General features: G+C 43.5%; 1 protein-coding gene across 1 annotated transcript in view; it reads right to left on the minus strand.

Annotated features, from left to right (window-relative positions):
- Nucleotides 1-13,888, minus strand: part of BRINP1 (BMP/retinoic acid inducible neural specific 1) — a 155,459-nt gene that overhangs the window by 2,975 nt on the left and 138,596 nt on the right. The window contains exon 7 of the mRNA XM_006119724.5: nt 8,276-8,498. Coding sequence (XP_006119786.1) covers nt 8,276-8,498 — 223 coding nt within the window. The remainder of the gene's footprint in view (nt 1-8,275; nt 8,499-13,888) is intronic.

Here is a 13,888-nt window from a genome sequence, read left to right on the forward strand (position 1 = left end):
TGAATACTTCATTGTCTCTTCTGAGCAAGAAAGTTCTGAGTAGTGCTGCAGTGAGAGGACTGGCTAATGACAAATTAGGATTCAGTCCCTGCAGAACAGGGGGAGTGATTATGGACAGAGGCTCTCAGAGCCGGATTAGTGAAATTCATGGCACCTGCATAGCCTGACCTCCGAATAATCATTAAGCTGTGCGCTGTATCAAAGAAGGCATTAAATGATACAGCAGCAGAGAACAGCAAGAGGACTTAAGGAAGAGAAGGGAGGGGTGAAAGAGAGAGGGAGGTGGGAGAGAGAGAAACAGAAGAGAAGAAATAAATAAGAAAGAGGGGCGAGAGGTGGAAAAGAATTGGAAGCAGACATGAAAGGAGGGACAGGTTAAAGGGAAGTGTGAAATAAAATAAGGGAGAGAAAAAGCAAATGGAAAGAAAACTGACAAAAGGAGAAAAAGGGAGGGGGAGAGAAAGAAAATAGAAAGCAGAAAGAAAATGGAGTGGAAGGCTCAAACTGAGAAGGACACGAGAGCTAAATGAATTAACAGGAAAATGCAGAAGGCTGAGAAGTGTGAAGGGACCGACCATTAGCACATTCCTCACTTGGCATGAAGCTGCCAGGGTCTCTGTCCCCCATAACTGCTACCCAGAAGTGTCCTGCAAGTGGGAAAAGGCAGAGAAATGCTGACATCTATAAATGTCACTGGCTTTTCCTGACTGGCAAGCAGGAAAACAGCTTTACAGTCAGCAACTCTGTCTCTCGACCTGCAGCGCTCTAACCACTGGACACCCTGACAACAATGTGGAGGAATCACCTTCTCTGCTCAAGGGAAGCACAAATCATTGCTTCTGCTGCAGACAGCGCTCTAAATATAAAGCTGCAGCATTAGAGCAGGTGCATGGGAAATAAAACAACCCACCCATCTGCCAAATTGTTCTTTTGTCTGCATGGGTGAAAGGCTCATTCATGAAGCACGAGGCTCCTGTGATGGAGCTCCCTGCTCAATGGCAACAAAGGGAAATCACAGGTTGCCAGGCTCACAGCAGCTATTATGTCTTAAAAGATACATTCCAAGCTCCCACCTACACTGTAATTTCCACCATGACGGTTACAACAGGGGAGCTCACTGGCAGCAAGGGGATGTGCTCAGGGAGGGCCAGGGGCTTGAAAGACAGGAGTTCCAGTCTTGGCTGGGTCACATCATCTCTCTGGGTCTCAGTTCCCCAACTATATAGTGGGGATATTCCTGCCCTAGGCTTCCTGGGAGGGCACATGTATTGTTCAAAAGGTGATGTGGTCAGGGCACTGGCTCATGTCCCTGTTCTGTGTTACAGCTGGGGCAAGGCCCAAGGGAGCACAAAGAAAACAAATCTTTCCCTGCATTACACTGACCCCAGCAGACTTCAATTGCTCTGTGCTGCCTTTGAAGGACTCCAAGGCTGTGTCTACACTGGGCCACTTATTCCGGAAAATCAGCCGCTTTTCCGGAATAAGCTGAGAGATGTCTACACTGGCCCTTAAATTTCTGGAAAAGCAACGATGCACTACTGTACAAAATCAGCCGCTATTCCGGAAAAACTATGCTGCTCCCGCTCGGGCATAAGTCCTTATTCTGGAACACTGTTCCGGAAAAGGGCCAGTGTAGACAGCCCAGTAGTCTTTTCCGGAAAAGCGCATCTACATTGGCCACAGACGCTTTTCTGGAAAAAGGGCTTTTCCGGAAAAGCAGCCTGCCAATGTAGACGCTCCTTTTCCGGAAAAACTGAAAACGGAATAGTATTCCGTTTTAAGCAGTTCCGGAAATTCATGCCAGTGTAGACACAGCCCAAATGTCAGGAGTATTCCTGTGGCTGGAGTGTTCGTCTGCCCAGGGATTCTCTATGCATGCAGTGGTGTCAACCACCTCTCCTCTGAACTTGCACTGGCCTCAGCACCAGAAGAAGGATGAAGCTGATCGCTCATGATTAGCGGTCATAGGCATGTATCTTGCTACGGGACTCATTGGGGATAAGAGCTGGGGACACATCCTGCAATGAAAAGGGATGGCCCCTCAGCCCCACAGACCAGGAAGAAACTTGCCCCCTCCTCCCTCAAGAAGAAGCTAAAACCAGCAAGTTGGTAAAAAGCAACTGACTGAGCGAATTTGATCTGGCAATGAAGAGGAGATGTTAACATTGGGAGAGGGGCAAGGGACACCTGATGATGCTAAGTGGCTCCTGCCATTCCCTCCAGCAGATGTTTAACATGCAACATGAGAGGAACTGGAGAACTACAACTGACCAGTCTAGTGTTTGCTCTTGAAACAACACACAGGCTGTGTCTAGACTGGCCAGTTTTTCCGGAAAATCAGCCGCTTTTCCGGAAAAACTGGCCAGCTGTCTACACTGGCCGCTTGAATTTCCGTAAAAGCACTGACTTCCTACTGTAAGAAATCAGTGCTTCTTGCGGAAATACTATGTTGCTCCCGTTCAGGCAAAAGTCCTTTTGCGCAAAAGGGCCAGTGTAGACAGCTGAGATTTGTTTTCCGCAAAAAAGCCCCGATCGCGAAAATGGCGATCGGGGCTTTTTTGCAGAAAAGCGCGTCTAGATTGGCCATGGACACTTTTCCGCAAAAAGTGCTTTTGCGGAAAAGCATCCGTGCCAATCTAGACGCTCTTTTCCGAAAATGCTTTTAACAGAAAACTTTTCCGTTAAAAGCATTTCCGGAAAATCATGCCAGTCTAGACACAGCCACAAACCACACACCACATGCACAGTGGAGACTCCATTGGTGCTTTTCATTTCTGTGAGTTTTATTTGTGCCCCCAGGATCCAGTTGAGACCAGTGGATGTCCCATCCCAAAGGGCTGTCATTGGCCTAGGAATAACACCAGGGCTATGCGTACAAATGCGTAGCAGCTGTATGTGTATATGTGGGTCCATTCAAGTTGATCGGATAGTTATGGGTTTTTGTAGACTGAGTGTGTGTGTACATGCATATGTGCCAACATACATTTCTGTGCTTTCACACACACACACACACACACACACACACCCCACTACTTAATGTAAAGCTAGTAGAACAGAGTGTGGGATCAGGCCCTGAGTGTCTAATTTTGAGCTCACTTAGGATGCATCTAAACTGTACTGCAGCTCAAAATAAGATACACAATTTGAGCTACGCAAAATATTGGATCTTATTTTGAAATAGCTTATTTCGTAATTTGGCGCAGTCTACACAGTGCCAAATTTTGAAATAATCTGCTATTCCGAAACATGCCTTACTCCTCATGGAATGAGGTTTACAGGAACATTGGAATAGTGAACCCATTATATTTCAAAATAACGGGCTTGCTGTGAAGACGCGGGATAGCTATTTTCTGATACTCTGGTATCCTGAAATAGCATTGCAGTGTAGCCTTAAACTGGTGTAAATCAGGAGTAACTCCGCTGGACAGTGAAATTAGATTACCATCAACCACTCCAGTGAAGCAAGACACATGGGCTACGTTTACACTGGCATGATTTTCCTGAAATGCTTTTAACAGAAAAGTTTTCCGTTAAAAGCATTTTTGGAAAAGCGCGTCTAGATTGGCAGGACGCTTTTCCGGAAAAGCACTTTTTCCAGAAAAGCGTCAGTGGCCAATCTAGACGCGCTTTTCCGCAAAAAAGCCCCGATCGCCATTTTCGCGATCGGGGCTTTTTGGCGGAAAACAGAACTATGCTGTCTACACTGGCCCTTTCGGGCAAAAGTCTTTCGGAAAAAGACTTTTGCCTGAACAGGAGCAGCATAGTTTTTCCGGAAAAGCACTGATGATTTTACATTAGATCGTCAGTGCTTTTGCGGAAATTCAAGCGGCCAATATAGACAGCTGGCAAGTTTTTCCGGAAAATCAGATGATTTTCTGGAAAAACTTACCAGTGTAGACACAGCCTTAGGCCTTAGGCTGTGTCTAGACTGGCATGATTTTGTGGAAATACTTTTAACGGAAAAGCTTTTCTGTTAAAAGTATTTATGCAAAAGAGCGTCTAGATTGGCACGGATGCTTTTGCACAAAAAGTGCTTTTGCGCAAAAGCATCCATGCACAGTACAGACGTGCTTTTGCACAAGAAAGCTCCAATGGCCATTTTAGCCATCGGGCTTTCTTGCGCAAAAAATTAAGGTGCCTGTCTACACTGGCCCTCTTCCGTAAGTATTCTTGCACAAGAGGGATTATCCCTGAGCGGGAGCATCAAACTATTTGAGCAAGAAGCACTGAATTCTTACATTAGAACGTCAGTACTCTTGCGCAAATTCAAGCGGCCAGTGTAGACAGCTGGCAAGTTTTTGTGCAAAAGCGGCCGTTTTTGCACAAAATCTTGCCAGTCTAGACGCACCCATAGGCTATGTCTACACTGGTGGCTTCTTGCGCAAGAACATCTTGCACAAGGGTTCTTGTGCAAGAAGTCTTGCGCAAGAAAACGTCCACACTGCCATGTGGGAGATGTGCTTTTGCGCAAGAGCATCCATGGCAGTGTGGACACTCTCTTGCGCAAGAAAGCTCTGATGGTCATTTTAGCCATAGGGCTTTCTTGCGCAAGAAATCCCTGCCGAGCATCCACACTGCCCTCTTGCGCAAGAGCTCCTGCGCAAGAGGGCTTGCACCTGTTAAAAAAGAGTGTAGCTCTTGCGCAAGAAGCCCTCGCTTACCACACCATACTGTAAATTTCCTTGCACAAAAGCAGGCAGGCAGTGTGGATGCTCTGCAGATTCTTGCGCAAGAATGGACGTACTTGCGCAAGAAGCATGAGTGTAGACATAGCCTAAGAGGGACAGAAGAGTGGTTCCATGTGACCTGGCATATTTCAGAAGGTAATCTACATGGGTATTCACCTGGGCTGCAAATGGCACAGTGCAATGAAAAGCCCATTTACAGCTGGTAGGCAAAGAGAAGCTAAACAGAAAACAGAAGCTAAACAGAAAAAGCTCTAATAGTAAGGGTTGACCTGATAGGAATTACAGAAATATGGCAGGCCTGTTCCCCACAAAATGGCAACTGGAGAATCAAATCACTGTGTCCTAGCCTGGCCTCACTGCAGGTCGGATTGTACAAACACAGGCTGCCCTCCTTCCCACCCACTCCTCCTCTGAGGCAGTGAAGAACAGGAAAGGAGTCTCAGCCAAGATCTAGAAACTAGCAATTTTCCTCTTCCCCAAATCAGCATTGTGAAGCGGTGATGGGAGGGAAGCAGAGGATAGCACAGTGTTTTCTGTGTCTCAGCACTATGGAGATGCAGGCAGGACAGGAGAAAAATACCATCTGCTGATGGCTGCACTAAATAGATATATAAATAAGAAGCAAAACCCAGAGCATGCCTAGGGACAAGGCATAAACATGAAAGAGAGAGATGTAGAAACTTTCAAGAAAGACAGACACCATCTGATATCTGAAAGCAAATGCGAGCATTAACCAGAATGGCTTAGTTGGGTGTCTCTTGAGCCTCCTTCCAATAGCCAGAAAAGAGGGTTACATTTCAGTAGTTTTTGTTGTCAGATTCAAACCATCTCTCTGCAATGCTGTGACCACTAAGAAGTTTGTGATGGCACATTAGAACTAGAAAATGAGGCAGATTATAAACTGATCTGTCTAGTGTTTGTTCTTCAAGCCCTGTGAAATGCAAAATGCAAATCATGCACCACATGCATGGTGATGGTGAAGACTCCATTAGCTCTTTACACTGCTGTCAGTTCTGTCTATTTGGGTATGTCTAGACTACATGGCTCCGTCGACGGAGCCATGTAGATTAATTTACTAGACATAGGAAAATGAAGTGGCGAGTTAAATAATCGCCTCTTCGTTTACATCAAAATGGCTGCTACTTTGTGCTGATCAGCTGTTTGACGGCACAGCGCGGTAGTCTGGACTCTCTGCGGTCGACAAGGGAACCCCACGAGGCATAATGGGGTGGTCAGCAAGGGCTTCCGTTGTAGACAGCAAAGCGTCCAGACTACCGTGCTGTGCTGCCAAACAGCTGATTGGCACAGCACGCAGCCATTTTGATGTAAACGAAGAGGCGATTATTTAAATCGCCACTTCATTTTCCTATGTCTAGAAACCTAATCTACATGTCTCCATCGATGGAGCCATGTAGTCTAGACATACCCTTTGTGTCCTTAGGATGCAGTTGAGAGACAAGAGGGAACTGCAGGTAGAATGATCTCTTTACGGGCCTTTGTCTTGGAATAATTCATTCCCATCCCTCTAGTTTAAGAGTTCAGATTGGTTGAAGTTCTCTGGCCACACTACAGAATTCATTTATTTGGCAAGGCTAAAGGGCAGGTTGGGAAAAATGGGACGCGAGAGATTTTCATTTTGATGGAGGAGATTTTTGTTTGAGCTAATTAAATTGTAAAATTAAACATTTAGTTACACAATTGTGTCAACATTTCATTGAAAAAAAAAGCAAATGGGGGATTTTAATGGGGGATTTTAATATTTTTGTGAATCAGTCCCCTATTTCCCCTAAAGTGAAAACATGTATTATCATTCTTAAAGACTGAAACACTGAAATTTATTCTTATCTAATGTCAATTAAGCCAGAGCCCGGGATAGATGGTGCATTGTGTGTATTATTTATTAACTCTAAAGTTTTAAAATAAACATACATGTGCACATTCAGTTTTCAATTTTAAATAAATTAACAAAAAAATTAATACAAGCTACAAGAATTAAGGAGTCACTTCTTTTTAAAAACCTATTAACTTGATATTGACAAGGTACTTTTAAGAAACAGCAAGTCAATCCAAATCAATCTTTCTTTCTTTCTTTCTTTCTTTCTTGCTATTAACAAAGGTCATAGTAGTGTCATTCCAATTACAAAAATCTTTACCCTCCCTTTTTGCTGGAAACACATAACATATCTTCTTTTCTTCCTGGAGGGCAGTGAATAGTAATTCTATTTTTCTCTCCTTTAGGTTGCTATTGAATATATAATGTACTATTTCTATTATGCATTTTTGTACCAGAACGAAAGAGAGAGAGAAACGTGCTGTTAGTATAACCCCTCTATCCTTTCAAAGCCAATGGCATGAATGAGAAGCATCTGTCTTTATGTAATATATACCATTAGAAAATTAGAATGTTTCCTAGCCCCAACAAAAAGAACACAGAAATACATACCTCTCTCTCCATCTCTGTCTACTGAGACTGTCTCCCAACTTACTACAAATGTGGAATGACACATAAGAGTGGAAATGATAATATGCCTGGTGGTGTAGACTTAAACAAATCAAGCACATCAGTCAGTTAAAAACTCAACTGCCAGCATCTATTTCATCCTCCCTCACCCAGTTTTTATAGTGCTTGTTGGAGGCTCTCTTTCTGCCTGGTTGGCTTTTTAAAATAGAAGTGAAATGCTAAAGACATATTTATACAAAAGCTTTCTTTCAGCGTGGTAGGCTGCATATTTGATAGGTGCTGTTTGCTGCTTTTGGTGATGGAGAGGGTGCACTGTTCGAAGATAGCATATGAATGCTGATGTTACTTCTGCACAAGCCAGGCTTGCTTGTAATAACTTAGCCAATTGGTGGGTCCGTTTGAAAATGTTCTCCAGAAGAAAATAAAAAATCCTTTAACCTTGAAATTATTCCTAGAATTCTCATTGGAATGTGGCCCACCTACACAAAATTTATCCCTAATTAAAGAGATCTGGAAGGATTGTATTGACTATGTACAGCTAAAAGTGAAAACCGAGAATGCTCACTGCCATATGGATAAAATGGTTACAAGAGCCTCTAGTTAGCCAATTAATTATCTCTTGAAATAGAAAAGCAGCTGATCAAGCTGGTGAAAAAAAACCAGTTCATCTACAAATGCTAACTCGGCCCATCCGCTCCCAGAGTGGCTTGAAAGAGGAGACGTCAGGGCTCATTATTTCCAGGGTTTCAAGCGTCACTCCCTGGTTCCAGACAACAGCTAAGATCAGGTGAGAAATGTTCATTAAAACTATGGAGACAGAACTCCCAAAATGGAGGGAGACAGCTCTAAATTCTGCCATCCGGAGAAGCTGTGAGGAGTTAGTGATTGCTCTATAATATCAACAGCTGCTGCAGCTGTAACAGGATTTCCTCAGTAACTCTGAACATGCCTCTCTCCCTTTCTCACTCTCTCATTTGTAGCTACGTCACTGGGGCCTGAGACACTCCAGGTGCTCTGAGCATTGTAAAAAGCACAAAGTATTTAAAAACAAACAAACCACTGGTGCTGCTCACCAAGGCCATAAGCAAGGGCCTATCACTGGGGCAGGAGATAGGGGTAGAAGTACCTTTCTCTAGGCAGCTGGTGGTTAGGGTTGTGCCGGCACCGGACACTGAGGCCAAAGAGTTTGCGGGCAGTGCGTTGGATCTTCTGCCGTTGGGCTTCCATGGAGCTCTGCAGGAGCTTGTATCTGTTCTGAAGATCCCAGTCATTGCCCCAGTGCTGGTGGATGTTCCCGATGGTCAGGAAGTGGTTGTTAGGTAGCCTTTTCATGAAGGATTTAAACTCATCTAGGAACACACAACCAAAGTAATAGACTTGAGTCACTCATGCTATACTGAGGGCACAAGGCCTAATACTAGCTGTTGAAACAATTACAGTCCAGGTGCAGTAGAGAATTAATAATGAGACGAGAGAAGCTGATGAGCATTAATCCCCAAGTTTGTCATTATTCTCCAGGAAGCATCCTAATGATGTGGTTATCATTGTTATGGGTATTTATACACAGTGCATGTTACAGGTCAGATATTTTCCACTTATACTTACAACAGCAAGACATTAATGCACCAGACCATGGGTGTTAACAACCTGGGTGGGTCAGAAAAAGGATTGGGGGAGTGTCCGCAACCTGTCATTGCTAAATAGGAAGGGTGTCACAGCAAGGCCCAACTTATATGGGATATGGGGTTCCACTATGGAAGAAGTGGAGATTAAAACAGTTCAAAATTTTTCCAAGTGAAAAATGTTTCCATTTAAACAAGGCCTTTCTTTCACATGCAGAAATTTTCATGAACAAATTTTGTTTCTTTGAAATTTTCCATTTTCCCTTCACCACACCAGAAAATGGAAAGTGTAGTCACTTTGAGTGTGTCTAGACTACAGGGTTTTGTCAACGAAAGTGGCCTTTTGTCAACAAAACTATACCTGCGTCTACACTACTGCTGAGTTCTGTCAATATAACGTCGACAGAACTCGGCAGTTTTGTCCACAGTGGTAAACCTCATTCTATGAGGAATAACGCCTTTTGTCAACAGAGTTCTGTTGACAGAAGGCGTTATTGTATCTACACTGTCCTTTGCGTCTACACTCTCATGTTGACAAAGCGTCTTGCTTTGTCGACAGAACTGGATGTAGTCTAGACACTCTTTGTCAACAGAAGCTTTGTCAACAGTATCTGTTGACAAAGCCTTTCAACAAAAGCCAGTAGTCTAGACGTACCCTTTGTTCTGGCTTTCACCTTCACTCCCCCTTCCCTACTCTTTTTTTCAGGTTGCAAAGGGAGAAAAAAACAGAAAACAAAAAATCTGAGAAGCAAACATTTTCTAAACCTAAGCTTTTCTATAGAGAGTTTCTGAACGTTTTCAAATACATGAAGAATTATTCCCTTTTGAATCTGTGATATGAACATTCCTTATACATTATCAATATTTTTCACTACATGATTCCTATTGTTCAACTTCTAACTCAAATCTAGCAGTCTAATAGAAAAAGTCTATGTATTAACCAAATAGGTAGTTAGGGAGGTAGAAAGATTTCATTACCATACATTCTGAGCACCTAATAAAAAATAATCACTACTGCAACACTATAAAGACCATAGGACATCTGGCTTCCTACGCCCTTCCCCAAAGGCAGCTGGGAGATTTTTTTTAATCATCTGGAATCCACTCAATTTATAATGTGGCATTCAGTCCCTTTCTCCTCCTGCTCCCAAAATGACTCTCTCCTATTCCCCCGTCTCTGAAACTATCATCATGTATAATTGCTTCTGTTGACCACACTGATTACTCCTGGTACCTTTTAGCAATAAAAGCTCTGCATTTGTTCCCCGCCCCTTACAAATCAATTTCCTCCAAAGCCTATTTGTGCAAAAGACCAAGCTCTATTTGCTTTGATGATGGACATGCCATGATTTTGTAGAGACGATGGGGTGAAATTTGAGTTCATTGTGTGTATTTTGATACCAGCAGCACAACTCTGGAGAAAAAACAAAGCTAGAAAAATAAAAGCTGCTGGCTATTGGTTCCAAAAGCTAAGACTGCCCTTTAAGAAGACCAGTTTCTTAGTTAATACATACGAAAAAGGTATCTAGAAACCAATGTTCCCTGTAAACTGAGCACTTGGGCAGCCACCCAGGAGAGGTTCAAATACCACCCAGCTGATTAGCAGAGTGCCCGCAGGACCCAGACCTGGCAGCACATATTTCTGCTGGTGGTGCACATCTGCACATGCCTTACTGTACATAACAAAATTCATTCCTCATCAGGATGAAAAAAATGGGAGGGAACACTGCTAGAAACTCCAGCTGGGATTGGTGCTCCATTGTGCCAAGCACTGCAAGCCCATAATAATAGGAAGACCCTACTACAAAGTAGTAGAGCTAGTAGGAATTTTATTGCTTCCTCCCCCACAGAAAATCTAACACAATATACCCATCTTCCCTTTTGTGTGACCATCATGGGAGTAGCATGGGAGTTCCATAGCTCTGGTTCATTGTGGAAGATGTTGTTTGGCCTGGGAGACCCCCTCCTACAGAGGAGAATGCAGGCATAAGATACCTGAGCTACAACTCTCAGGCTACGTCTACACTACAAGGTTTCTGCGAAAAAAACGGCGGAGTGTCCACACCTCAAGTGTGCTTTTGCACAAGAAAATCAACAGACCAGAGGGCTTTTGCCAGTAGAGCTATTCCTCTCCCCACAAGGAATAACTCCTTTTTGCGCTACAGCTCTTGCACAAAAAGGCAGGTGTGGACGCTCCGAAAAAACACAGGTGCTCTGATGGCCATTCTGTAAATGGCCATCAAAGCTTTCTTGTGCAAGAGCATCTATGCAGTGTGGACACTCTCTTGCGCAAAAGCACATCACTTTTGCAATGTGCTTTGAGGTCTGGACGGGCTTCTGCACAAGAAGTTTTTGCGCAAAAACTCTTGCACTATAGGCTTCATCCACAAAAACCCTGCCGTGTAGATGGGGCCCCAGGAGCTACCATAGTAACATTTCAAATTAAATTTTCAGATTTTAGCCTAAGGTTTTGTGGTTTTCAGGTGCTTATATTTTCAATAAAAAGTTGGAGTTTTCCATGGAAAGCAGACACTGTTAAATTCCTCTCCATCCCCCACATTTATTCAAAACCCAATTTTTCATTCAAAACAGTTTTGAACTAAAATTGTCCAGCTCTACTAATTAGATAAGTTAGAATTAGGGTTATGCCCATTTTACAGATGGGAAAGTGAAGAATTCAGAGATTACAAGGCATATTCTCAGCTGGTGTAAATCAGTATATCTTCATTGGCCTTAAGGATATCACACCAATTTTCATGGATTGAGTATGTGCCCTCCCATGACTTTATGAAGGTTACATGAGGGCTACATCTAGACTGGCATGATTTTCTGCAAATGCTTTTAACGGAAAAGTTTTTCCGTTAAAAGCATTTGTGGAAAAGAGCATCTAGATTGGCATAGATGCTTTTGCGCAAAAGCACTTTCTGCGGAAAAGTGTCCATGCCAATCTAGACGTGGTTTTGCGCAAGAAAGCCCCGATCGCCATTTTCACCATTGGGCCTTTTTTGCGCAAAACAGTTTTTAGTTGTCTACACTGGCCCTCTTGCACAAATACATTTGCACAAGAGGGCTTTTTCCCGAATGGGAGCAGCACAGTATTTGCGGAAGAACACTGACAATCTTACATTAGATCGTCAGTGTTCTTGCGCAAATTCAAGCGGCCAGTGTAGACAGCTGGCAAGTTTTTCCGCAAAAACAGCCGCTTTTGCAGAAAAACTTGCCAGTCTAGATGCAGCCAAGGGAGTTTGGTGGAAGGAATACCTGACAGTAAATTTTTTCAGTTGCCCACCACTGCCATAAGCACAAGACCACATTTCTTTTCAGTGCAGCTGAAATGCACAGTGCACCTCTGTTCTCATTTTAGTGTAAAAGGCAGTAGGGGATAATATTGTAGGGCTGTGTCTAGTCTGCATCCCTTTTCCGTAAAAGGGATGCAAATTAGACACATCGCAATTGCAAATGAAGCGGGGATTTAAATTCCCCCCACTTCATTTGCATAAGCATGGCTGCCGCTTTTTTCCGGCTCGGAGCTCTGCCAGAAAAAAGCACCAGTCTAGACGGGGATCTTTCGGAAAATAAAGCCTTTTCCGAAAGATCCCTTATTCCTCTTAAAAAAAGGAATAAGGGATCTTTCGGAAAAGGCTTTATTTTCCGAAAGATCCATGTCTAGACTGGCGCTTTTTTCTGGCAAAGCTCCGAGCCGGAAAAAAGTGGCAGCCATGTTTATGAAAATGAAGCAGGGAGGATTTAAATCCCCACTTCATTTGCAATTGCGATGTGTCTAATTTGCATCCCTTTTACGGAAAAGGGATGCAGTCTAGACACAGCCTAGATGTTTATGAAAATGTTTTTTTCATGGATGATGACTAACTAAATAAGGAAAATTTTTTAACACACTGAAGCAAATTGCTAATTCAAACTTAAATGAAATAGTACTTTTTACCTCAAGGAATGAGATGGTTGATTTCAGGATCCTAACCAAAGGAAGAAAGGAGAGCAGCAAACTACAGACCCTGGACTTCAGAAAGGCAGACTCTGACTCCCTCAGGGAGCTGATGGGCAGGATCCTCTGGGGTGCTAACATGAAGGGGAAAGGAATCCAGAAGAGCTGGCAGTATTTTGAAGAAACCTTATTGAAGGTGCAGGAACACACCATCCCACCATTGCACATTAAGAAAAGCAAATATGGTAGGTGACCAGTTTGGCTTAGCAGTGAAATCCTTTGGCGAGCTTAAACACAAGAAGAAAGTTTACAAAGAATGGAAATTTGGTCAGATGATGAGGGAGGAGGATAAATATATTGCTCGAACATGCAGGGGTGTAATCAGAAAGGCCAAAGCAGAATTGGAATTGCAGCTAGCAAGGGATGTAAAGGGTAACAAGGAAGGTTTCTACAGGTGTGTTAGCAATAAGAGGGTGATCAGGAAAGGAGTAGGAAACATACTGGATGGGTGAGGCAACCTAGTGATGGATGATGTGGGAAAAGCTGTAGTACTCAAAGCCTTTTTTGCCTCTGTCTTTACAGACAAGGTCAGCTCCCAGACTACTGCACTGGGCAACATGGTATGGGAAGGAGGTGGGAAGCTCCTCCCTGTTCTCCCCCCGCCCCACACACACCCCATGGAGAAAGAACAAGTTAAGAACTATTTAGAAAAGTTGGATATACAAAAATCCAAGGGGCACCCAATTTAATTTAATGCACCCAAGGGTGCTAAGGGAGTTCGCAGATGTCATTGCAGAGCCATTGGCCATTATCTTTGAAACCGGGGGAGGTCCTGGACGATTGGAAAAAGGCAAATGTAGTGCCCATCTTTTAAAAAGGGAAGAAGGACAATTCAGGGAACTACGGACTGGTCAGCCTCACCTCAGCCCCTGGAAAAATCATGGAGGGGATCCTCAAGGAATCCATTTTGAAGCACTTGGAAGAGGGTAAAGTGATCAGGAATAGTCAACATGGATTCACAAAGGGCAAGTCATGCCTGACCAATCTGATTAGCTTCTATGATGAGGTAACTGGCTCTGTCAACATGGGGAAGTCAGTGGATGTGATATATCTTGACTGTAGCAAAGCTTTTGATATGGCCTCTCCTGTTGACTATTCCTGATCACTTTATCCT

This window comes from Pelodiscus sinensis, chromosome 23 (assembly GCF_052426305.1).
Source record: "Pelodiscus sinensis isolate ZL-2025 chromosome 23, ASM5242630v1, whole genome shotgun sequence".
Classification (NCBI taxonomy): Eukaryota; Metazoa; Chordata; order Testudines; family Trionychidae; genus Pelodiscus; species Pelodiscus sinensis.